The 24,685-nt window shown below is 51.2% G+C and overlaps 1 protein-coding gene across 2 annotated transcripts in view; it reads right to left on the bottom strand.

The window, feature by feature from the left end:
- Dscaml1 (DS cell adhesion molecule like 1) overlaps positions 1-24,394 on the bottom strand; it is a 324,403-nt gene extending 300,009 nt beyond the window's left edge. Inside the window, exons 1-3 of one of the 2 annotated variants that reach the window (XM_075966084.1) lie at positions 24,210-24,394; positions 6,885-7,202; positions 3,831-3,977 (exon numbers count right to left, since the gene is read on the bottom strand). In XM_075966084.1, the coding sequence (XP_075822199.1) occupies positions 3,831-3,977; positions 6,885-7,202; positions 24,210-24,255 (511 nt within the window). In that variant the 5' untranslated portion in view covers positions 24,256-24,394. The remainder of the gene's footprint in view (positions 1-3,830; positions 3,978-6,884; positions 7,203-24,209) is intronic. The other variant, XM_075966085.1, reaches the window with a different exon arrangement.
- Positions 24,395-24,685: the final 291 nt, after the last annotated feature.

The following is a 24,685-nucleotide window of genomic DNA, read 5'->3' on the forward strand; positions in this document are numbered from 1 at the left end:
GCCTTAATTCTAACCTGTTTGTATACCGCTCTTAGTCCTCTTATGCCTACCCTGCCCACTCTGAAGCAATGGTTTTATCTTTCTACACACACACACACACACACACACACACACACACACACACACACACGGAACTCTAAGAGGAACGTTGGGGTAGGAGTCTGGCAGGTCAAAGATTTTACACTTTTAGAAGATTGAAAACCAACACACAGATGAAGGGAGGAGAGGCTGGGGAGGCAAGCAGAGATGGGAGCAATAGTTATCTGGGTTGTCTTTCTAGCTTCTCCCAGTTCTGGTAAATCATAATAAAAAGCTGGATAGGGCTTGGGTGGCCAGCTCCAAGACAGCATGGCCAGCCCAGAAGGGCAGCCTCTGAGCAAATCCTCAGCTCCAATCCCAGAGCTTATTTAAACATCAGATTCCTTCAGAAAGAGGCACAGGAGGTCTTTCTCCCTTTCTGTGGCCAACAGGCCCTTCTTCCTGGGGTACATGCATGCTTTTCCTAAAGAGGATGCTTTCTGAGACCTCAACTGGTCCATTCCAGAGTCTTGGTTTTCCTTTGACTTTCCAGCACCTGATCCTGCTGGCCCTGAAGTGTAGAACATTAGAGACTAGCCCCATGGACCCAGAAACCGCAGTTAACACAGGATCCCTACTCCAGATGCTAACACTGTGGCTTCCATTCTCTGCGTTCAGACCAGATTATCGCCTCCGCCATGCAAAGAAGTGGCATCCTGCTGTCACAAAACACGGGTCTAAACATACAGAATGTATGCACACTGGGCATGTGAGAACATGGGGGGTATAAAAGCCCTATTTCATAAAATTTTATAAACTATTCACATTTTCCAAAATTAAAGCATGTGGCATGTATCCCCAATCTCTGGTCCTCTCCTACAGAGACCAGATGCTGCCAAGCCCCACCGTCTCCCATTCTCCTGGATTTCCCTCAGGGGCAAATTAGTTAGACTCAACGTATTGGGAAGACTGCCCCTGGACCTAACAAATAGCTAGAGAAGGATCTAGAATGACTATGACTGGAGCTGGAAGGCTAGGCAGAAGAGGAAAATTCTCCAAGACCAAAGAAAAGAAAGGTAGTCTACCAAAATTTAAAACAGGCCCACAGATTAACATCAAGGCCACTTCTCTGGTAATTATGCCCTTTGGGGCTACCAGCCTGGTCTTGACATCAAAGACAGCTCTGAAGAACCAACTACAAGGGGTGCCTGGGGGAGCTGCTGCCTCCAGCTCCTGGGTACACAAGCTAGCTAACCTTCCCTCCCCACCTGCTCTGCTCTGACTACCTGGTTCACACCAGCTTGTCCTTGCGTCCCCATCTGTCCAGACTGCCTCCCAGAATCCCTTGGAACTCTCAAGCAGCCATTCATTCCTCACTGGACACTGAATGAGCCCTTACTGTTGTGAGTACAGAGGGCTCAGTGTGTTAGGAGCGGAGGATGCACGCGTAAACACAACACTCTTCTCATTCCTAAAAGCCAGTTGGGAATGAGATACAAGGTCAGCTACACAGCAGGAATACACACACCACACCAGGGACCAGTGCAAACATCGAAGGACTCTGTCTTGTACCTAAACAACGGCAGCTACAACTCAGCATATCCTCAGAATGGCAGGCAACGTTCTAAACACTGTATATTTTTATTCCAGCCCTATAAACCCATTCTATAGTTGTAAGAAGTCAGGCCCTATGTATGACGACAATTCACCCAGCTAGTAGCCACGGGGTGAGCTTCCATCCCAGGCAGTCTTGTCCCAGATTTTAGGTTTGTTATCATCACCTGCATTTGGTTCCATCAAACCATCCCTTTAAAAATCAACATAGAGTATTTTCCCCAAAGCTCTCACTGCCTATAGCACACTGTTAAAACTTCATGGTCCTCAGAGAAGCTGGGCACATTTGTGTGCACACAGGGGAAGCAGGAGCTTAGGGGAAATCCTGCTTCGGTTTAAACCTCATCTGAGTGATCAACACGTGACCTGGAAGAAACTGAGTTCCTTCTTTGAGACCAGGTTTTTCTCTTCTGTAAGTGGAAAGAGGAAAACTCACTTCTGGGCTTTGTGCGAGGCTAAAATATGATGAATTAAGGTGTCTTAGCCCGGTGCCAGAAAAATAGCAAGTACTCAAAAAGTTTTAATAACATAATTATTATTTTAATGGACACAATGCTTCATCCATAAACCCAAGTGTGTAAGAAGTACTACATTTCCTACTGGTCTTTAAATGCCTTAAACCTGACTCTTCTAGAAATACAGGAACCCCGGTGTCTATCGTTTCGGAAGCTTCCCCAGAGATGTGCAGCATCTGCTAACCTGTGCTCCCTACTTGGATGGCGTCTTTGGGTCTTTGGCTGTGTCTACCATGTCTCGTTTGGGACCTCAGTCCCAGCCTTGAAGGGCTCCCACAGATGCTCCCTGAAGTCCAAGAAATCTTTCCATAGACACTCACAGTACCATTCCCAGCCCCAGATTCCTTCTCTTTCCTTTGTCTATTTCTCAGAGGCTCTCCTTCCAGGCACCTCCCATTAACTCATGTTTTTCCAAAAAGGAGAGAAGGAATCTGTAAGTAGCGTACAGTCTGCCTTGATCCCACCAGGCTGCTAACCTGTCTGCTACTGAGAGATCTTTTGGCCTGGCCATCTGCTTGGAACTGAGAGAAGGAAAGTTGTGAGAACAAGGCACATGCTTATGTCTTTTTTAAAAAAAAAAAAACACCTGCCATGCTAGCTACAAACATGTAAGCATAGGTCTCACCCTGCTGTAACCTAGAACCATCTAAAGAGCTCTGGTCAGTGCTGAGACCAAGGCTGGCTCCCGAGTGATTTGAATTCAGCTGACCGGAACACACCTATTTCAAAGGTGCTGCTCACATCTCGAGGTGGAGGGGGCTCACCAAGATGAAGAATCTTCCTCTATGACAAGTTGCTACAGAGGCTTCTCATCCTCACTTCACTCCGAAGGCTGCGGATCATTCCAGACAACTGGCTGGGAACCTGGGTGCCAACAGCCTGCTTAAAGAGGACTGGTCGGGATGCTACACTTTACAGGAAGTTAAGGATGAACCTTGAGGAAAATGGAGCCCCTGTGGTGTGGGGGATGAAGGGATGGGGTGGGGTTTTTATTGGATCCTTGAAGGTTGAATAAAGATTTAAGAGGTCTTTTTGTGAGGTTCCAAGACCTGTTTCCTGTTGGAGGGACAATCCTTCCCAGGCGAAAATGAACCAATGAGGGGTTTCCAAGACTCCAACACAGTGCTAGCTCATTTCCAATGTCAGTCACCGACGGCTCTTCTTACATTTCAGCCAACTCACAGGAAAGCAGAAGTCCTGTATGCACACTTCCTTAGACCTGATTCCCCAAATGTTCAGCCTCATTACCCTAGTCACGCAGAGAAGACACGTGTACTCTGTCCTATATGCACACTTCCTTAGGCCTGGTTCCTCAGATATCCAGCCTCATTACCCTAGTCACACACAGAGCACAGATGTGCCCTGTCTCTCCTACCACCCTTCACAGGTGAGATTACCAATGACTCTCATAAGTCAGGACAAGTTCAAGACGAGCCCCAGTATCACCGGAAGCCCCATCCTGTGTCTGTGGGACCGTCCTCGACAGCACGGGCCTCAACACATGAACCATCCCACACAGAGATGATCAGATGGATGCCAAATATGCTCGTTTTCCAAAACTCCAGAGAGTAGTAACAAATCAGTCCCTAAAGCCATTGTCACAGTCTTGCTCCATTCATAGACCAATTCAGACACCGTCCACCACCCAGGCAGCTCTGTCAGCCGCCACCCATGATTCCTTACCTGGAGTGATGGAGACTGTGTCTTTCTCCCAGGACACAACACTAACATATTCCTGCACTGAAGAGGGGATGAGGCACTTAAAGACGGCCACGTTGCCACGCATTGACCTTTGATCCTCCACCCGGACGGTGTAGGGTTCCCTGAAAACTGTGAGAGATTGAAAAAGGGGTGTCACAAGGTCATGGTGATGGTGAAAGGGAACAGCAAGTGGGTTCAGAACAGTGACCGTCATTTCCCAAAATAAAATCCAGATTATATGAGCGAACTACCATGTGGGGCTAGTTCAATGTATCCTGGGAAATGTAGTTCAGATAATTGAGTTCATCATGGCATTGGTGGCATCCAATGGGCAGTAGAAAAGAATAATTGAAACCGGGGTTGTCTGAGACCCAGGTACAGTCCTCATATTCCTACTGCCCTCCAACCTCTCGTGGCTTCTATCCTGTCCCAACTTTGGTCCTGATTTTAGGGCCATCTGTCCCTCTAGAGTCGACTCCTGTCTGCTCCCAACCCTGCACTCATCTTTCACACGGTGTCTCCTGCAGCCACTCACGTGTCATATCCTGCAGGTGAACTGGCCCTACCTTAAGAGTGGAATGAAGACCTCTGCCTCCCCGTCTTTCTCAGCTCGGCCTTAGCCAGGGGCTCACTTTTTCCTTCCACTCCCTTCTCCGACAAGCAGAGTTTGACAGTCTAGAGCTCCCACTACCTACTGACCTTGTCCCCAGCAGACACCTGGGCAACATGCCCTTCTGCTCTCCTTGCCATGGTTGCCAGGGCGACACCCAGGGCCCTGGCATCCTCCCCGCAAGCAGTGCACCTGCAGCCTCTCTGGCATTGTCAAGGGCCTCTTTAATTGGTTGTGTTTCCAGTGGACCTGGCCCTCACCGGGCCTTCATCTTTCTTCGTCTCCGGGCAAGAGGAAAGGAGGGAGGGAAGGGAAGAAAAGAGAGAGAGGGGAGAGGTTGGCCATCGGGCTCTGGTCCAGCCCTCGCTTAGGTCTGGCAGCATTGCCTCTATCCAATCTCACAAAGGAGCCTCATGGGGTGGGGGAGCTGACCTGAGTAGTGGAGGACAAGGATAAGATGTGTTGTACACCAATCCTGGGTATCTTAGAGAGGCAGCCAAGGTGTATCAGACACGCAGGCCCCACTCCTCCTCTGAGCAGCATGGGGATGTTGGATACAGGTCAGTTAACCTGTGAGCCTAAATTTCCTCATCTGTGGAACAGCATAGAAAAGACCAGGCATGTGGGAATTACTTCTTTGACTTGGCCTTCTCATCAGTAAGAAACCTTTGTAGACTTACTGTGAAGACCGAATTCTAACTCGAGGAGAGGAGTATACCCAATGATGGTCTTTTCCAGGGCTCCTAGATATGGAGGCTAGAACTGAACTTAAATCCAGGCTTCAACACTTCCAGCTCAATACTTGGGGATGTATTGGAGACCAAACAATTCAGAAGAGACACCTGCAGAAGCATGGGAGAGAACCCTTGCTCCGGCGGCATGGCCAACAGTTAACCCCCAGGTCACACAAGGGCATGGGGGAGCAGGGCCCATCCCTCACTCTCCTACAGCTCTGGGCCTAGACCCTTGCAGCCTTGTTCTTGTGAGAAGTCCTGTGGTTAGAGGTCAGAGTTCAGGACCTTGTCCTGAAGGGCCTGTCACTAGGCCTGCCCTCTGGACCTGGCCAGCACAGCTGCAGGACAGAAGACACACTGGCGTGCCTTGATAGACTGGCCTCTTGCACCCAGATTCCCTTGTAAGAAAGCCAGTGCCCACACCTGGGTGCCTTACTGCTCTCTGAGGCACTTCCTGTAAGTATCAGAAGTAGAGTGTGTTGTGATGTCCTAGTTCAAAAGAGCCGATCAAAGCCACTTGCTCACTTCCAGGCCTGCCCCACTGAGACCAGACTTTCGGTTTCACCCCTGCCTCTCTGCCTCCACAGACTCTTCGGAGATCCGGCTCTCTCACCGCTAAGACTTTCCATCATGAACTGTACGTAAATGACAGTGCTCCGAGTTGTTTGGCGCTCAAATGTTCATCAACAGTGGGATGGACAAAGAGCGTGCGCCCTAGTTACATGGTTAAATACCATGCATGAGTGATAACGAGTGATCTTCCACCCGACACAACAGTGAGAAGAAATGCCATGATGAGAATAGTGAGCTGAAGATTCCAGAAAAGTCAGAATATAGGCCCCCATTTTGTTAAGCATGACAAAGCAAGACATCCAGATTATTCCGGCTCAGGAGAGTGGCTGTCCTGAGGAGAACAGAGACCAGAGAGAGCAAGAGGGGACCTCCGAGGTGCTGTGGGTATAGCCCTGTGCTGGATGTTAGCTGAACCTTCGGAAAACTGCTTTAGTTTCATCGGATAGCACGCACTTTCCTCGATATAGTTCAGGGAGAGGAGGTGTCTTAAAGCTTCTATTGTTGAAGCAAAACACCATGACCAAAAATAAACTGGGGAGGAAAGGAAGCCAGGACAGGGACAGAGCAGGTTCCTGGCGATAGGAGTTGATGCAGAGGCCATGGAGGGGAGCTGCTTACTGGCTTCCCATGGCTTGTTCAGTCTGCTTCCTTACAGGACCCAGGATCACCAAGCCAGGGATGGCAACACCTGCAATGGGCTGGGCCCTCTCCCAGTTGATCACTAATTGAGAAAATGCATTACAGCTGGATCTCATGGAGGCTTTTCCTCAGCTGAGGTGCCTTCCGCTCTGATGACTCCAGCTTGTGTCAAGTTGACACACAAAATCAGCCAGTACAGGAGGCTTGAGAAAATGAAGCTTGAGCAAGTTTCCTGCTTCAGTGATGTGCACTCTGTCATTTAACTCACGGGCAGTGCTGTGCATGGTAGAGAGATAGGTACTCACTTTGAATGTGCCCAAGCACCACAGTAGATGGCCAAGCTGACCCTAGGTAATTGTTTCTTTCAAGCTTTCGTGCGCACACCACATATATACCCTCACAATGCCAGCCTGCCTCCCCCATTCTGTGTGCAGAGCTCACAGGGAGCCCCCATCAAGGCGCAGGGGTCTGGTCCCTCACCTGCTTTGATGCGAATGTTTGGGCTCCGGATCTTGCCGGCTGCATTCTCCGCGGTGCAGAAATAGTCGTTGTCATGTATAAAGCTATTGAAGGCGGAGGGGGAGAAGGGGTAGAGCTGCAGAGTCCCATTGGCATGCACGTGCCGGATATGCGGTACATCGTAGATGTCGTCCCCTGTGGCCAGGTACCATCGAAGAGCCGCGCTGGGGGAGCCCGCGGCCGGGCAGGGCACCACCACACCCACAGAGCTGGAGAAGGTTACCTGCTGCAGGGAGTCATTTACAAAGTAGAGGCTGGTGCCAACATCCTCGGGGAGGGCTGCAGGAAAGAAAGAAAGAGATTTGGTTAGGGTCTGCTGGAGAAACGTGCACGGAAGCCTTGCAGGCTGGCACTGATTCATTCAGCCTTCGTGTGTCAGCCAGCCAATAAACACCACTGAGCACCTATTATTTACCAGGAAAATAGCAAAGAAAAGAAAGGACACTTCCTGCCCTATAGATGTTTCTTGGTTAGTTGGTACAGAAATGACAAAAGTAAAAAGTCTCACTTTCTGGACTGAGCCAAGTCCATGGAGAGAGGCTGCCACAAACCTTGTTGCAAGAAGGGTCCAAAGTCACCACCTACTGTGGCAATGCACATATCGGGAGAGATGCTGAGATACCTAGATCCATAGCTACTTAGCACCGACCCTTCACAGCCTTGCTCCCAGCCATTTCTTTAACTCACTTGCACAGCCCCAAGGGGAAGATGGTCTCTCTTCTCCCCACTCCCCTTCCTCTCTCTCTCTCTCTCTCTCTCTCTCTCTCTCTCTCTCCCTGTTTTAGAATGTTTTTGTTTTATTTTATGTACATATGTGAGTGTTTTACCTGCATGTGTGTACATGTGCACCACATGCATGTGTGGTGCTCACAGAGGCCAGAGGGGCACCAGATCTCCTGGTACTCGAATTCCTATGTGGGTGCTAGGCACTGAACCTGAGACCTTTGGAAAGAACAAGTACCTTTAGCCACTGAGCATTTCTCCAGCCCACAACTCGCCTTTCATCACGTATATTAATTAGAGTTTCGTGGCTTTGATCAAAACTTGACCAAAAGCAACGTGGGGAGGAAGAGGTTTGTTCGGCTTACAGGCTACAGTCCACCATCAGGGGAGGCCAAGGCAGGCACCTGAAGGCAGGAACTAAAGCAGAGACCATGGAAGAATGCTGCTTACTGACTTGCTCCCCATGGCTTGCCCAACCTGCTTTCTTGGGACTCAGGACTACCGGCTTAGGGGTGGGACCACCTACAGGGAACAAGGCCCACCCACATCAATAGTTAGTCAAGAAAATGCCACTCAGGTTTGTCCATAGGCCAATCTGTTGGGACATTTTCTCAATTGAGGTTCACTTTCCCTAAATGACTCTAACTTGTGTCAAGTTGGGAAAGAAGAAGAAGAAAAAAAAAACCCTAGCCAAAACATTGCCCCCTTCTACAAGTTTAGGATGCTCAGGGATTGTCCAAGAGCATAGGGTGGTAGTAGAGCTGAAATTTGGAGACCTTGCTAAGTAGGGTCCCTTGTTCTTCCCAGCCTGCAGGTGGCAGGGAAAGGGTCTCACTGCCACAGCCTGAGAAGACTAGGTAGAGGAAGTGGGGTGCTAGCCTGGGAGAAATAAGGCAGTGGGGTTCCGTGAGGGCTTGGATCCTTAGAGATCATCAGAACATTTTCCAGGTGACCTTTCTGGATGAGGAGCAAGAGGCTCAGACTTAGTCTTGACTGCCTGCAGAAGTCCATGCTCTTTCATGACTGGCGCCTTCCCTTCTCAACTGGACAGTAAGCAGGGTGGACAAGCCTGGGAAGACCCCTCCCATCCCTGATGCTCTTCCAAACCCCAGTCCCATAGAGTAACAGCCTCAGGGCCACCTGGCAGGAAGGGCAGTGTCTGTTCCTCCCATTCCAGCATCAGGCTTTAGAACCACCTACTCCTGCCCTATTGTGGGAATTGGGGGGCCCTCCTTCGCTATTTAGGGGCCTTCCCCTTTAAGAAGGCCAACCCAAAGGAAGGGAGAACCTGGCCCCCTAATCTCCTGTGGGAAGCCGGTCCCTCTCCACCAGCAAGATGAAAGAGTAAGCAACGGGCTGCTGCTTGTTTAAAGAACGTTGCGGGGGACCCAACTTGACCTCAATTTCCACAACTTTATGGGGAGGGGGAGAGCCCACATCCGGACTGTATTAATATTCTTGCCTTAACTCAGAGCAGAGCCTCTAGGGAGAATAGACCAGGCAGGTCGTTGAGGAAGGCCATTAAGCCTCATTGGCCAGAGCAATTCACATCATCTCATAAAAAGCCGTGATGAAGCCATTAGCAGCTGTGCTGGAAAAAAAAAAACATCCGTGGGCTCCTGGCTGCAGTGTCAGGGGCATCCTCTTAGCAGCAAATGCATTTGCTGTCCCCACCAGGCTCTGCACCCCCAGGGGCTGAAAAGCTCTGGGGGGGGGGAGGCAGCATCGCTTGGTAATCTCCTCACACTGCCTCCCGTGTAATAGTCCATGGTTGAGTGTGTCGGCTCAGGGAGACCCTCAGAAGCTCTTGTAGCAGGCCTGTTCTCTGTGGCTGGAATATTCCTCATGATCACAAGATCAGGCTGTTTTACGAGCTAAGCCATGGTTCAGTGAGACTTTCCAGCATGTATGTGTGGGGCCCCATCCTCACCTTCTGAGAGGCCCTCCTGACCAAGACGCATGCAACAAGTAATTGGCATTGTCTCCTCTGTGGCCTCCTGGCATCCTCCCAATGGCCTAAGACTGAGTGATCTACAAAGGCGGAGAGTGAGGCACTTCCTTGTCTTCCTCAAGACTCACACAACCAGTAGGTGAGCTCTCTGGGATGCCCACCCAGGCAATTTGACCAGCATTGCTTTCTTAACAGGCAATGTATGGCTGTAATATGATCAATGCAATAAAAAGAGGGCCTTCCTCAAACACAACCAGGCCACACCAACATCTCTCTCTCTCCCCCTCGCTATGTCCCTCCTAATAGACTCTGAGTCCCGCAGTCCTTAGCTTAGCCTTATGGATCAGGGTCATCCCCTTGGGTTTCTGGGTGCTTCCTCAGAAGGCCTAATTACTTAGCTACCTCTGCCATGTCAGCTGCATGGATATGGGGAGCCAACCTCCACCAAGATGTGCAATGACTCTCCCTTATGCCTGAAGAATAGACATAAGGAAAATGAGAAAGTTCCCAGAAAGAAAGGAATCCAAGAAGTGCTCCATTCATGGGAAAATTCTCCCAAATGCTTTTTGTAAAGGTCTGAGGAAGAGAGTTAAGTCGGACAGAACCCTGTTGATGACAAGAGCTCCACCATAGGAACAGCAGTCACTGACTTCACTGTCAGCTCTGGGCCACACTTTGGGTCAGTCACTGTATTTCTATCAGTAGTAGGTAGCTATTGTCTTTTGACTTAACTCCCTAAAGTGAATTATCATGATTAGCATCATTAATATTATTTCCATTTTACAGAGAAAGAAATTAAGACTGAGAAGATAGACCTCTTTGTGCGGCTTAATAATCAAGATGGAGACAGATCAAAATCACAGAAACCTGACTTTCCAGGCTTGGGAGCCCTGCCTATCCTCTCCCTACCCCAACCACACCCTAATGCACCTGTCTCCTCCACCGGCCAGCCATCCCTTCCCCTCTCCTTGCCTCCGAGAACAGCCTTTCTACAAGCCTTTCTGCTCCCACCAGGAGCATCAACCACAATGACAGCAGCCCTCCTGCACTTGGAGGCCTTGGCTCTTCCCAGAGCCAAGGACACGAGGTTCCCAGCAGCTACAAATGGGTAGATTTAATTGATGAATTGACTGGGATTGTCCAGCCACCTGTCAGGGCCGATGAAACAGCAGATTTATAGCAAAAGACGAGCAGCCTCATATTTCTCCCGCCCCAGGACGCGAGCCGCTGTCTTCAGAGTGTGGGGGAGCTGGGGAGCATTAGACACACCATTCGTTTCTGCTTACGGTTCTGACAGTGCATTGCCGATGTGAAACATCACCCTCAGGTGTAAAACAATAGCATTTTGCACTTAGGTTGGGTTCATATTTTACCCTCCCAAGGCACCTGTCATCTCAAAATGAGGAAGCTCTTAAATAAACATTAATTTAGACTCACCCTACCTGCCAAGGGGAGGGAGCGAACAAAGGATCCATAGGAGGGAAACTGAGGCACTGCCAGACGGATATCTGGATTTCTTGCCACATGGAGAGCGAAAAGCAGGGCAAATCGTCCGGCGAATAAATGCAGAAGCGATGATACATAAGGGAAGCAGCGGGGGTTCAGCATCCCAGTCTGAGCCCAGGGACTCTAGTGTGGCCTGTCCAGGACTTCGTCTCCTGCTCCAGAGATCTACAACACAGCGATGTCGCAAAGGAGCAAGGAGATGGGGCACTACAGAGTCTTGGATGCAGTCTGACAGAACTGTTTGTCTTCTAGAGTCTCACATCACCTGCTATGTGACCTTATGTAAGTGGCTTAGCCTTTCTGGGCCTCATTGTGCTCATATCCAAAAAAAGCAGGGTAAGGTGGAGCAGGAGAAGTTGCATATCTTACCTATCTCATGGGGCTGCTGAGTGTAAAAGAGGGTGAAAGCCTCAACTCCCCTAGCAAAGATCTGCGGGTGGGAGGTTCCAGGCTGCCTAAAATGATCAGGGCACAGCTCTGCCTGCAGCGCTCCAGAATCCAAAGCCCTCCGTTTCCTCTTAGCTGACTCCTTATCCTTCCCAGCCCCTTCCCAGCTCCTCCTTGACTCAAGGCTTTCATCGCTCCAGGAAACACACAAAGCACCAGCTGAGTGCTCCAGAGTCTTACAGGGAAGGCGGAGGCATCAAAAGGCAATGGAGTAGTGTGCCGTCTTTCAGATCTCCTAAAGGGAGGGCCAGAAAGGGGCTAAGCCTTGGCACAGAGCTGAGTTTGGGAAGGAGCTACGCCAAGTACAGCTCTCAGGTTAGAACTGGGTGCTGCAGGCCAGTTACTCCATAGGTCAGCCTTCGCTGGGCTGGAAGGTGCATGGGACAGAGAGGCTGGCCCTGGAGGCATCCCTGAGAAGCTCAACATAGCAGCAGTAAAGCCTGTCCGTGAGTTGTGTGTGCCTGGGGAAACTGTGGAGCCTCCAGGCTGGAGAGAAGAAGAAACAGCTGCAATGGCCTGCCTCCTGCCAGGGTGGAAAGTGTGGGGTGTAGGCTGTGCCTATGAACTGGGAAAGGCACCGAGCAGGATGCCCAGGTGACTCCTCACATTGGCGACTGCCCTCATTCACGTAGATCCATGACACTCCTTTTAGGGCTGGACATCTCTCTGGGGACTCATTGGCATGGCTGATGGCGCCAGGTTCCAGAAAGGCAACCAACATTTCCTGAGTGGAGGCTGGACTGTGCAGCAGGCGCAGGGTTTGGGTGCTTCCGTGACCTTATTTATAGGTGCATAGACGTGAAAAGTGAGGGTCATGTGAGTGAAGAAGAGGAGTTTGGAGGTGGGGGTCGGTAACTTCCGCAAGATCATACAGGGAGGAAGAGAAGGTAGCAGCAAGCCATAAATGGTGTGCCCAAGGATTCTCAACTTCTCAGGAGGCTGAGGGAGGAAGAGGCTTGAGCCCAGGAGTTCAAGACCAGGCTGGACAACAAGAGTGACTGTCTCAACAAAGAGAGAAAGAAATGGGAGAGGGGGTAGCGATATATGGTGGGTGGGTGGGTCAGGAATAAGGAATGGAAGGGTCGGGGAGAAGGCAGGAAGAAGGAATAAAAGGGAGGGAGGAGAAAGAAAAGAAGGGAGGAAGGGAGAAAGAAAATAAACAGAAAAAGAAACAAGGAGAGAGTAGGAAGGAAGGGAAAGGGAGGAGGAAAGAGAGAGAGAGAGAGAGAAAGAAAGAAAGAAAGAAAGAAAGAAAGAAAGAAAGAAAGAAAGAAAGAAAGAGAAAGAAGAGGAAGAGGAAGAGGAGGATGATAAAGAGGAAGGGAGGGAGAGAGGGAGAGAGGGAGGTACAGAAGTGGGAGGAAGAGATGGACCCAGGATCCAGCTGAGAGGTCAAGGCACCCGGCTGCCCAGCTGCGTTTTCCCCATCACAGTACAGAGTTCCTAGTCCGGTATCTAATGACATTTCTCCTTCACCTTTCTCCCCAAACTAACCCCAGTTAGAAAGGAGATCCCATGACAGCAGACCACAGCTTTCTCCTTAAATCTCTGTCATCCCCTCCAGCGCTTTCTTCTCTCTGCAGACAGAACCGAGCAAATTTACAGAGAGCCAGGAAAGGCGGGGGAATCCTTCATAAATAAAAAGAGAGACATTCAGATCAACAGCATAGCTGCTTCTGGTCAAAGGGGGAAATGGCTTTTTAATAGAAAATGGAAGTTATGGGCCTGGCTGTCATGTGACAGACGTCCAGACTTAAACCCATTTAATCTTCTCTACCCGTGTAACATTGAGCAGCACCACCCGGACGCTGTGTTTCATAAAACAGGCTCCAAATCGCTAGGAGATTAGAAGTGTAGAAATAGCACGGCAATATTTTTAAACCAGAAATCGTCCCCAGGCATCTGGCTGCCCCCAGGGTCACAGCTAGAACCTGCACATCCATCCTACCTACCAACTAGCTCACCCTTGGCTTGTCTGGGCATCACATGGGGGGATTAGCTTGGCAAAGGAAACCTGACACGGTGTCGCCTGTAGCGACACCAGTGGTCTCCCATCCTGCCTGGAGTGGGGTGGGGAGGTGTCTGGCTACAGTTTAAGGCCCTCCCAGCATTCCTCTGGGGTGCACACTGAATTACCCCATGTCCTCATCACCAGTCATCAGAAGTGACAACCAGAGGGGACTGAAATATTAACACCTCCCTGCCTCCACGGGGACAGTGAGTCATTTAGTTCTCTTCCTTTGCAATGTTTACTCCTCTCATTCACTGGGTTTTGCATGGAGGCTTGTCTGCCAGCGCTGGGCACCTGAAACACCCACTCAGAGCTCTAAAGAACACTTGCTCAGGCCTAGTGTGTGAGTAGAGAGTGTGGCAGGTCTTCAGGGGAACAAGGACCAGAAGAGAGGAAGGACCAGCGGGACAGCAGAACCCCTCTACGATGCAGGACTGTGAGTTTCTGAGGACACTGACCTTCCCAATGATCACTTCATCCCCTGGGCACAAGAGCAGGTTCTTACACAGTAGTAACAGCCTTAGTTCCAATGCCACACCCCCTGGGTTCAAATCCCTGCTTTATCAGTTACAAGCAATGTGTGCAAACCCAGACAAGACAACCTCGCCTCTCTGTGCCTTAGTTTCTATAAAAACTGAGGTGACGGTATCTACCTCAGCGACAGCTTTTGGAGAATCCAAGTGTCTGGCACCGCTCAAGTGTTTGGAGCTGTTGTTGTGAGTCTGATTGTCATAGGAGACAAGCAGGAAGTACTTATGGAGCAAACAAGTCCTTATGCAATAAATATTTACTGAGCATCCAGGAGGATGGCGATAAAACAGTGGTGGACAAACAGGAACATGTAGAAGAATCACCTGGGAGTTTGTTAAATCTACAGCTCCTTAGACAACAATCATCCTGTTCCTGTTACAGGACCCGCAATGCTAGTTTAGAAGTTAGTGTCCTCTGTCCACGCTCAGTAGCAATTGGTGGGAAGAGTAGATGTACTATGCTAGATTTCGTGTTTCCCAAGCCCACAGCATAGTTCTTGTGGGCTTGCTGACAAGCCTTCCTACCGTATGTATTAACTGAACTTGACAATGGAGTTAATCCAGGAAGAGTTACATGGTCAACGAACAAGCAACACAATAGCAGTCCGGCTGCTTTCCACCTCCCCTGATGCACCCACCCCCAGCCGGCTCAAACGGAGTCCCTCAGGTAGGAGGGCTGCTCGGGCAAGGTGGACAACATCTATGCATTTGCACACAAAGGTTTGCAGGCGAGACAGACAGATTGTGTGGCATCACTCTGACGGTTCTTACTCCCCAGCTGGCGAAACTGGGCCCAGATGGGGAGCAATCAGAGGGCCTCTGTTCAGTCACCAGTATGTGCCAAACCCCAGAGGACCAGCTAGACACCAGAAAACTCTTTTGTGGTTCATTTGCACTTAGAGACAGTGTGAGGCTAGGCTCTGGGGAGGACTGGGTGAGTCTCCCAGACGGCACCACAGTGCTTCCCAGGTAACACGACTTTGTGCTGTCCTTAGGTGAGATGAAGCCACCACAGGGACCGAGTCTCCTGCCTTACCCTTGGTTTGCCTCATATCTGGGCACACCTGTTGTCTAATCTGCTTTCTATTACTGTGTTAAAACACCATGACCTAAAGTAACTTGGGGAGGAAAGGATTTGTATAACTTAAATCACGGACGGACATCAGGGCACCCAGAACCGAAGCAGAGAGCACGGAGCAATGCTGCTTAATGGCTTACTGACTTGCTCCCTGTGGCTTGCTCAACTTGGTGTTTTCTTTCTTTCTTTCTTCTTTTTTTTTTAAATAATCAATCCAGTGTGTCCTTCCCAGAATTGTACTGCCCACGGTGACCTGGATCGTCCCACATCAATCATTAATTTTTAAAAATACCTTACAGGCCAATCCGATGGAGGCACTTTCTCAATTGAGGTTCCTTCTTCCCAAATAACTAGCTTATGTCAAGTTGACAAAAACAAAATGAGGAAATTAGCTAGGACACCTGGGTCACCACACTCCTCACACTGCCTCTGCCACTGATGCTTTTCAGCCTCTCGCTGGTGCCAGGCAACCATGGATGAAAAACCCTCCCCTTGCCCCATTACTCACTGAGTTCTTACGCCAAGCCTTTAATGCCACCATTGCTCAAAATCCCACTGTTAAAAAGTCTTTATGGATAAGCAGATTGGTTTTTTCCTGACATTGCCCTCTCTCTCATACATAGCTGTGTTTCAAACTGACACCCACCTTGAGTGCCGCAGCCATACTACAGACAATAGATTACACACGGACTGTCTCCAAGGGTGTACATGTTGCAGAGGGGTGTCTGATACAGGGCAGCAATCTGGAACACGACAATTCTGCATTACTTGGGCCGTCTCAGGTACTGGCTGTTTTATTTCTCTCTTACCCCAGTGCCAGCAGCTCCTTATTCTAGTCACTGAGATGACCACTCTGTCAAAGCTCATTGAGAACGGCTGGTCAGGGTCTTCTTCACTCCCATCAGAAACAGCAGTGGGTTTGGTTTGTTTTTTGTGTGTGTGTGTGTTTGTTTGTTTTGTTTTTTAGTATTCTTGACACAAACACAGTCCCTCCAACCAACACGCAGAGAGCTTTGAGATCCAGTGTGGGGGCAGATAGCCTTCGGCCTCCAAGGCCCCTGTCCCTGTGGCTCCAGGAGGGGTTATGAGTAACAGCTGTCAGTGGGGCAGAATCTTTAATCTTCCAGCCCTTTCTAGACAAGGCCTGTCAGAGGAAGGCCCCTTCTGGCTAGAAAGTTCTTTCTAGGGAGTCAGCCCAGACAGCACAGTTGTCCCTAGAGAATCCCAGACTTAGATTGTTAACACTTGAGGGATTTAAGAGATTATTGTCTCCAATCTCTTCCATTCACAAAGCCCAGAGAAGTGGAGTCACTCACCCCAAGGACACAGCTAGCCAAAACCTAGACTGGGGTCAGTGCTGCCTCTGAGGTCCCTTCTGTTTTGTCCTCCTTGGGCAACTCAGGTATGCTGGAGCTTCATGAAACAGATGCTGCCACCTAATGAAGCATCAGAGGGACTAGGGAGGTTCTACAGCTATAGGAGCGACCCCATATGGGAAAATGTCCATTTATAAGTGGCTGAAAGGTGACAAGTGGAAGAGGGGTTTGTCTTGATCTGTGTTGCAAAGATGGAGCCAAGATGAGATTAAAACATACAACATCATGACAGGGCTGGGTCTAAGACTGGACTTTAAAATACACAGAATCACAGGAAACATCAGCCTTAAGGAATACATTCCCTGCTACTGGACGTATAAGAGAAGAAGGGAACCAGGTAGAGTAGCTGCAGAGGGACCATGTCTGGCTGGAAGGCCCATTCCGTGTCCTTCAAGGCGCCTTCCAACTCTGGGAGGTCACTCGTCATCACTAGTAAGATTCTTCTCCTAGTTCCAAAGCTGGATTCCAACTTCCCCTACCCTCCTTGACTTCAGGCAGGCCACAGGAGAACCAGGGTATCCAAGACCCTTGTACTTCAATGAGATCACCAAAGTGGGACTCCCACAAAAGACTGGATTCTCTAGAGGGGCAGTCATACCTGGGGGCTTTAGTTAGGGAATAAAAGCATATCTAAGAGCCTAGGAGGAGGGCAGAGGAGCTGAAGTGGGCTTCTTTCCACCACGCATGCATGGGGGTGGGGGACTGCAGGAAGATGCATGGAGGGGAATGTAGGAAAATGCATGGGGGTAGAGGGACCATAGGAAGATGCATGGGGGCAGGCAGAGGGACTGCAGGAAGATGCATGGAGTGGAATGTAGGAAGATGCATGGGGGTGGAGGGACCATAGGAAAATGCATGGGGGCGGGGGGGCTGTAGGAAGATGCATGGGGGCGGGAGGACTGTAGGAAGATGCATGGGGGTAGGGGGGACCGTAGGAAGATGCATGGGGGTGGGGGGACTGTAGGAAGATGCATGGGGGCGGGGGGACTGTAGGAAGATGCATGGGGGTGGGGGACTGCAGGAAGATGCATGGAGGGGAATGTAGGAAAATGCATGGGGGTGGAGGGACCATAGGAAGATGCATGGGGGCAGGCAGAGGGACTGTAGGAGGATGCATGGGGGCAGGCAGGGAAACTGCAGGAAGATGCATGGGGGTGGGGGGACCGTAGGAAGATGCATGGGGGCAGGCAGGGGGACTGCAGGAAGATGGCTGCTGCAGGACTGGCAGTACTCAATAGTTGTCTCCACAATGACAGAAAACAAAACTAGGGAAGTTCTGCATAGGTGGGGAGTTGTGGGGGCATGGAGGGAGACAGGCACAAACAGCTGTCTTGTGAGGTCTTCCTCATTACCTATGATGAAACAATAGTGATTATACCTTAAATTTTAGCATAATATTTATAGGGTGAAAACCGCTTTGCTGTGTTTTTTCAAGTGTGTGTGTGTGTGTGTATATACAAAGCATGGTCACACGGTATTTGATTTTATGCCCCTTATTCTTGCATGCATGCAATAATACCCTAGATACTGGCCATTCTACCCATTTTACAGATTATAGAATAAAAGCATCTCAACTTGCCTGTGATAGACAGACCAAGCCTTGTTTTCTAGGTCCACAGAGAATGCTCTCTCCAACCACTCTCAACCACGCATGTGTGTGAGCGTGTGTATGCGCACGCACACATCTCTTTAGGAAAATCAGCTTAATGAATATGCATCTGGCATTTGAATAACTGTTCTTAATGAAGATGGTGACCTTGGAAACCGTCAGAGCAAGCTTCGTGTAGAGCAAGGGCAGGGGAGGGTGCAAGGGGTGCCGAGCAGACGCGGCGAGTAGCAGCTGGAGTGGCACAGGTGATACCTAAGGCTAATGCTGCTCAGGCCACAGCAGCACTGGACGAACATCTGTCTAACGGGGCACGCGGGTGGATGTGCCCACACTAACCCCTCCCCCCAATTACAGAGCCCAAAGGCTACAACCTGCCATGGGCAATCCTTGATCTCTGGGTCGCATGTTCTTTCTATATAGCAGCTTGGGTCGTAGAGAGAGGGATGATCAGGGACAGCAAAGGTCATGGTATGCTCCCAACATTGGACTGACTACCTAGACAACAAAGAGGCTTACCCCAGCCAGGTAATGTCCAGAGATACATCCAGGGACATTTGGAGGGCTCACCCTATGAGGAGCACTTGTACACACTCCCAACTGAGTGAAACCCATGCTCCTTACTTTTGCTCCACCAAGAGTACATGGTAAAAATGCACTGTGCAGTCTCAGCCTTCACTGCAGGCAGGAAACCAGCCCTGGCTTCCCTCAAAGGCTGGACTTCAGAGTCTAGACTCAACCCCAGCCCTCTCCATCTCCACTGCTGTCACTAGCCATGATGAAGGGAGCAAAGGGTGGTGCTGGACTCCCCAGGGACACCTAGGTGTCCACTTGGCTGCAGCTCTCTTGCTAAAGCAGAAACCTGAAGGTTACCCTGCGAGGTGATAGTTGGGAAGGAATGCGCGTGTGCCCTGTCCTAGCCATCACTTGGTTTTTCTTAGTCTCATAAGGACTAAGACAGTTGACCTTGCTGGAAATGTGACTGGATAATACAACTGCTCAGAAGAGACGAGATTTCCAAATATATTTTGGGGTCAAGCGGGAGGATGAAGGCGGGAGCAGTGTAGGAAGCAGAAGAGGCCTAATGTTTATTGAGCACCAGCTCAGTTCTGGCTACAGTAGTGCTTTTTCTTCCTTAGTCTCATTGCACAGATAGAGGAAAGGATGCTCAGAGACCCTCTCCCCCTCCCCAAGTCCTATGCCTGGTAAACGCAGAGCTAGGATGTGCACAAAAGGCTTGATTTGGATCCAGATTTCCACCATAGAAGCCAGGCTAGTCTTCCCCGACACGTGCATGTACGCACGTGCACACACACCAACATACAAAACAGACAAAAGCACTAGTTGAAGGAACTGGATAGGGAAGGGCAAAGCCCTGTCCTAATTCTACCCATCCCCCAATAACCCCATTTAACCCCTCAGAGCTCCACACAGCACCAGATGGAGCACACACTCTCTGGGCTCTGGTCGGCCAGGATCCTTCCAGACCAGCAAGTACGCAGCACATTCCAGAAGGCCTCAGAGATGCACTTGCCAGGGTGAGTTTTGCCTAGAGTCCCAGAAAAACAGACAAGGCCATCCCTCGGCCCTGCTCCCATCACAGATGTCCCAGCTGGCTGCCCACGAGTAATCACGCAGCTCTCCTAAGCGCCTGCCCTTCGAACATTACTCCAAACTTTACACAGTCCACCTGCCTTCTCACTGCCCCCAGTGGAACCGTCTGCACGCTCAAACTGCCTTCATCATGATAGAAGAAGCAGCAGGCTCTGGCTTCATCCACCAGAGGCCACCACCTTTCCCCAAGCTGGATATTGACTGACCAGAGGACGAGAGAGCATTGTTCCTTACCTAATACCCCATCCCATCCACCGAATGTTCCTCACTCCGACCCACAACCCGAAGCACCCAACTCTTTCCTTTCAAAAAGGCTAATGTTGCCCCTATGCTCCAATGACTGAACCCTGAGGCACCAGAGGAATGACCCACACCCCATATTTCCTCTGCCTCAGGCTATCTCTGTCCGTTGTTACTTATCCTATCCTAATCACCCAGGGCTACTACTTATCTTGGGTACAGAAGGTGAGAGCTGCAGGGTTTGCTCTGCCAGAACTAAGTGCATGTAGGCCTAAAACCTGGAAACTGTATGGAAGCTACCAGACCATTTGTCTCCCATTCCTGTCCATTCCTATTCTGTACAAGGAGGAAACCACTGCTTAGCTCCTAGTGAAGCTGGGATTAGGATGCTCCTCACAGAACTAGGCTCTTGGCCTGGCTAGGTGAGCATGCAAATCTACATGCAAATGATATGCAAATCTGGAGCCTGCTCTTGGGTTCCTGGCCTCCTGCCATCTTTGCTGCCTACAGCTCACCCTACTCTGATACCCGGGTTCCAATCAATGTACTAGGTTAAGGGCTAGGAGCACTTCGGAAAACTCGGAGATCCTCCCTTTTAACTACTTTAATCCTTCCCCCTTCCCCCTTCAAGAAACATTTTTCTCCAAGAACTCAGGGGAGGAGAGAACCTTCAGCCTCAGGCCTGAACACCCTGATAGAGCTCCCTGAACAAATAAAGTCATATTTTACCAGACAAGGCAGGGAACCAAACACATCACAAGGATGGACTCCCTGAAGATGCTGAGAAGGTAAAAACTCTTGTGGTCCATACCCTACCAAAAGACCCATGCCTGTGATGTGCTCTAAGCAGCCCTTCACTCTGTGTTTGGGATTCCTAACCTTCCTGCTTCTTGAGTAAACCACCGCCAGACCAATCCTGACTGTTTGTGTGCCCACTTCTTCCCTCTTTGTAAGAAAAACAGCCGCTCTGGCCAGTGCCCAGCACCTGCTCAACTTCAACGCTGACTTTGGGTCGACTGCTTCCTAGCTTTTCTTTCTAATTGAGCTCTTCATTCTGCGGCAGAAATATGTTAAGGCAACTGGCTTTGATGCCCAGGAAAACGAGGCATCAGGAAGGTTTGTCAGGCACCGCGGCGGCGATTGCCTTCTCCTTCATGTTATTCCAGCAGCCAGGGTCCCTCTGGCCACCCAGCCCCTCCCAGCCCCTCCCTGGTCCTTCGCCCATCTCCCCTAAGTTGTACTTGCCACTTTGAGATTTTAAAAACATGTCCCTAGTAACCCCCCCTTTTAATTAGATGCTGAACAGAATGCTAGAGATTTTCTTAATGGCCTGACAAAGGCTTTTAATTTGGTCTTCTCCAGAGAGAGGAACCCTGAGTCTCCATCCGAGAGGTTGGGGTGGGAAATGAAAAAAAATCAATGCCAACCCATTATTTTGGCTTTTAGAAAACAGGAATTTTAGTGCCGAGGAAGCTTGTTCTTTTACACAGTAAAAATGCAAATTCGGGCAACACGGAGGCTGGCACGCTGGATGTAACAACAGAGAGAACCTCGCTGGGGTTCATCTGGCTGCCCAGACCTGGATTTGTTTTGGCAATAATAAGGCAGTTATTGGAGACTCGATAACCGATTATTAAAACACCTTCCCCGTTTAGTTCTGGGGAAACGGGCTGAGCTCAGGCTTCATAAAATTTAAAAAAAAAAAAGGTATTTTGAGAGGAATGGAAATAACAGAAGCTTAAAACATTCAATAACTGCTTAATTCCATCCAGAGGACGCTCCATCTCCCCGTTTTCTTCACTCTGACTGCCGCCTCCCGCTCCTCACAGATGGACGTACAAATTATTGCAAGAGGATATTGTTTTCTGTAACAGGCTGGAACATTCGCATTTACATTTTCCTTGGTGCCGCGGGGGTGACTGGCAACGGGAGAGAAATAAACCACGCCCCATCTTGCTTGCTTTCCCCACATCACATCTTCCCCGAGCCGCCTCCACCACCCACCTACCATGCCACCCCAAGCAGAACAGGCCCCTGGGGATCAGCCTGGCACCTAAGACCCAATTAAGGCACCAAGGAAAAGAGAGGCCTGTCTGGCAAGGCTGCCTGGCACCCAACACAGATGCTGGCACTCTGAATGGCAGGGGAGCCAGGGATCCGCAGACCCAAAGGCCACCCAGGGCCGCCATACCTGCTAACTCCTATCTACCCATAAGACCTACTAGTGGCAACTTCTTGCAGGAGTAGGAGAGGGTTCTGCCCCTCCAGCTGTTGCCCTGTGGCCTTCTGGGCCTTTCTCCACTCCCACCCCCATCTGCTCCTTCCCTATCAAATAACTTGGGCTTCATTTATTCATGTAGAGCTCCTGGATGGGGGAGGGTGGTGTCCTGCAGGTATTTGGGAAGGGGTCTCCTTTGCTGAGAAATGGATTATTCCTTGGGCAAGGTTGGGGACAAAGCAGCTGAGCGTGGCCGCAGCTCTGGTCTGTGTTTCTTTCCTGACAAAATGGAAAAGGAATGGGGGTTGGAGTGAGAGCTATGGAGAGAGAAAGCCGCTCCTCACCTTATGTATATTTAATATTAACGTAATTAAAGCTGTGAGCCAAACCAGCCTGCCGGGGTGGAGGGAAGCAGGAAGAGCCCCAGCAAAGAAAACTGGGATGTGTAGTGGGGGCGGGAGGCAAGCTTGTTGCCTAAGGTCGGATGAAGGGTCAGTTCAGGGGGCAAGGAGTTAAGCCACCTACACCAGCCTTACTGTGTTACCCAGTGGCCCTCACTGGGCCTGAGAAAGTCCATTTCTTTGCTCACCTTCTAAGACCACCCACTTCCCAGCACTCGGATCTTCTGGGCAAAATCCCAGCAGACTAGGCCATCAGATTGGCTCTGACCCGGCCATATCCACAAATAAGGGTTAGCCGCCTCCCCTAACCTACTGGGTATTACTTTGGGCTCTAGCAGATTGCAAACACGGCTTCCGCAGAGGACTGGACCCCTCCCCCGGGCTCTCGAATGCTCTTCTCCATAGCCTAAGGGGCAAGAATTATTGCTGGGCCAGGCCAATCCAGGCAAAGGAGGCAGAAGGAGAAGCTGCCCTCCCCCTCCGGGCGCGAAGGAGAAAAGTTAGAGGGTTGAGCAGGTAGAGCCGAGGAGCGTCTGTGCTCTACAGCGCAAGGGCGCGGAGTTCGGCCGCCTCCTCTCCCTCCCGCCATCTGCGCGCCCGGGGGCACGTCCTCTGCCACAGTCTAGAAGCTCAACTGCCAGCGCTGGCCAAGTCAAAATTGAGTGCCCAGGTTGGTTACGATCGGGAATGCCTGCTTCTGACCCCTCAGTCCAGGCTACCTCTTCTTAGATCAGGTGTGCTGCGCCCCAGGAGCTGGTCTGGACGTGCCGGACACCTGGACCCACCCCTAGTAACCTTTTCTCTCCCGGGAAAGGGACACGCCCCCCAGCCTGAACACTTGTCCACAGGTCCAGCAGCCCAAGCGCTGGAACGGACAGTATCGCACCTTGAAGCAGGCTGCTTAAGGTGCCCAGGGAGACTAATAGAAGGCGAGGCTAGCGCCTGGGGCACAGGGGTGGGGTATAGGTGAGGTCGACCCTTGGGTCTGAAGAACAAACTTGCTGTCCGATGGAACCCCCGCCTCTCGGGACCCCCAGCTCTCCCAGCCCTGCACCCAGCCAGGCGCAAATAAGCGCCATGCGGTGCGCCGGCATTTGCGCCAGGGCGGGGGTCGAGGGCAGTCGAGGGGTGCACGAAGCTACAGCAGGAGTGAGCTTTCCTAGGTCCAAGGACCCAATAACCGAGGGCTCGCGGATGAAGTCTTGGTCCGAGGACCACCTGGCTCGCAGGGCACCCCGGGGTCCCAGCTCCAGCAAGCCGCGGGAGGGGGCAAGAGGCTGGGGGAGGGGGTCAGGGCAGAACTGCGGCCGGACTAGGGGGAAATCAGGGGTTCCTTGGCCACCGCCCCCCACGGGCGCGCCCCTAAACGGCAGGCGCAGGGGGGCTGGCAAAGGGTCCCAGGCTGACTCTCACCCTACCCTTCTCACTGAGCCGCCCCACCCCTCGCGCCCACCCAATGCCATACACCCGAGTGGGTCCGGCACCCAGGCACCTGGAGCCCACCGGGCACCGCACCTCGCTTCCAGCCGCGCGCATCCCGGCCCCGCTGCCTCCACCGCCCAGCCACCGGCAAAGCGGGTCTCACCTTTGTGTAAAGAGTCCAGGAGCAGGAGGAAAGTTACCAGCCACATGCCATAAAGAGGCCCTATTCTCCGGGGAGGTGGTCCTGTGGCCGGCCGTGCGGCAGCGCCTCTCCCCCGCTCAGCGCGCTCCCAGCCGCCCGCACTCGGCGCCCCGCTCTCTCTGCTCCTCTACCCAGCGCACGGCGGCGGCTCCTCCCTCCTCGGCTCCCGGGCTCCTGTCATCCGCGGGGCTGGGCTAGGCGGCCGCTCTCTCCGCCCCCCCGCGACACCCCGGGTGGTGAACGCCACTCTAGCCCCAACCCAGAGGTCCCTTAGCCCCACAAACAAGCTCAGGAACAGAGGTGGAGACCCTGACCAGACCGTCTCGATCTTGCTTCTCTGACCAAGAGAGGAGAGGGGTCCTTGCCACCCATGGGCTTTGAGCCTATGCTCTCAGAGAGGCATATGTCATACATGTGCCAAGAATCCGCCATGCACG

This window comes from Microtus pennsylvanicus, chromosome 3, assembly GCF_037038515.1.
Source record: "Microtus pennsylvanicus isolate mMicPen1 chromosome 3, mMicPen1.hap1, whole genome shotgun sequence".
Taxonomy (NCBI): Eukaryota; Metazoa; Chordata; class Mammalia; order Rodentia; family Cricetidae; genus Microtus; species Microtus pennsylvanicus.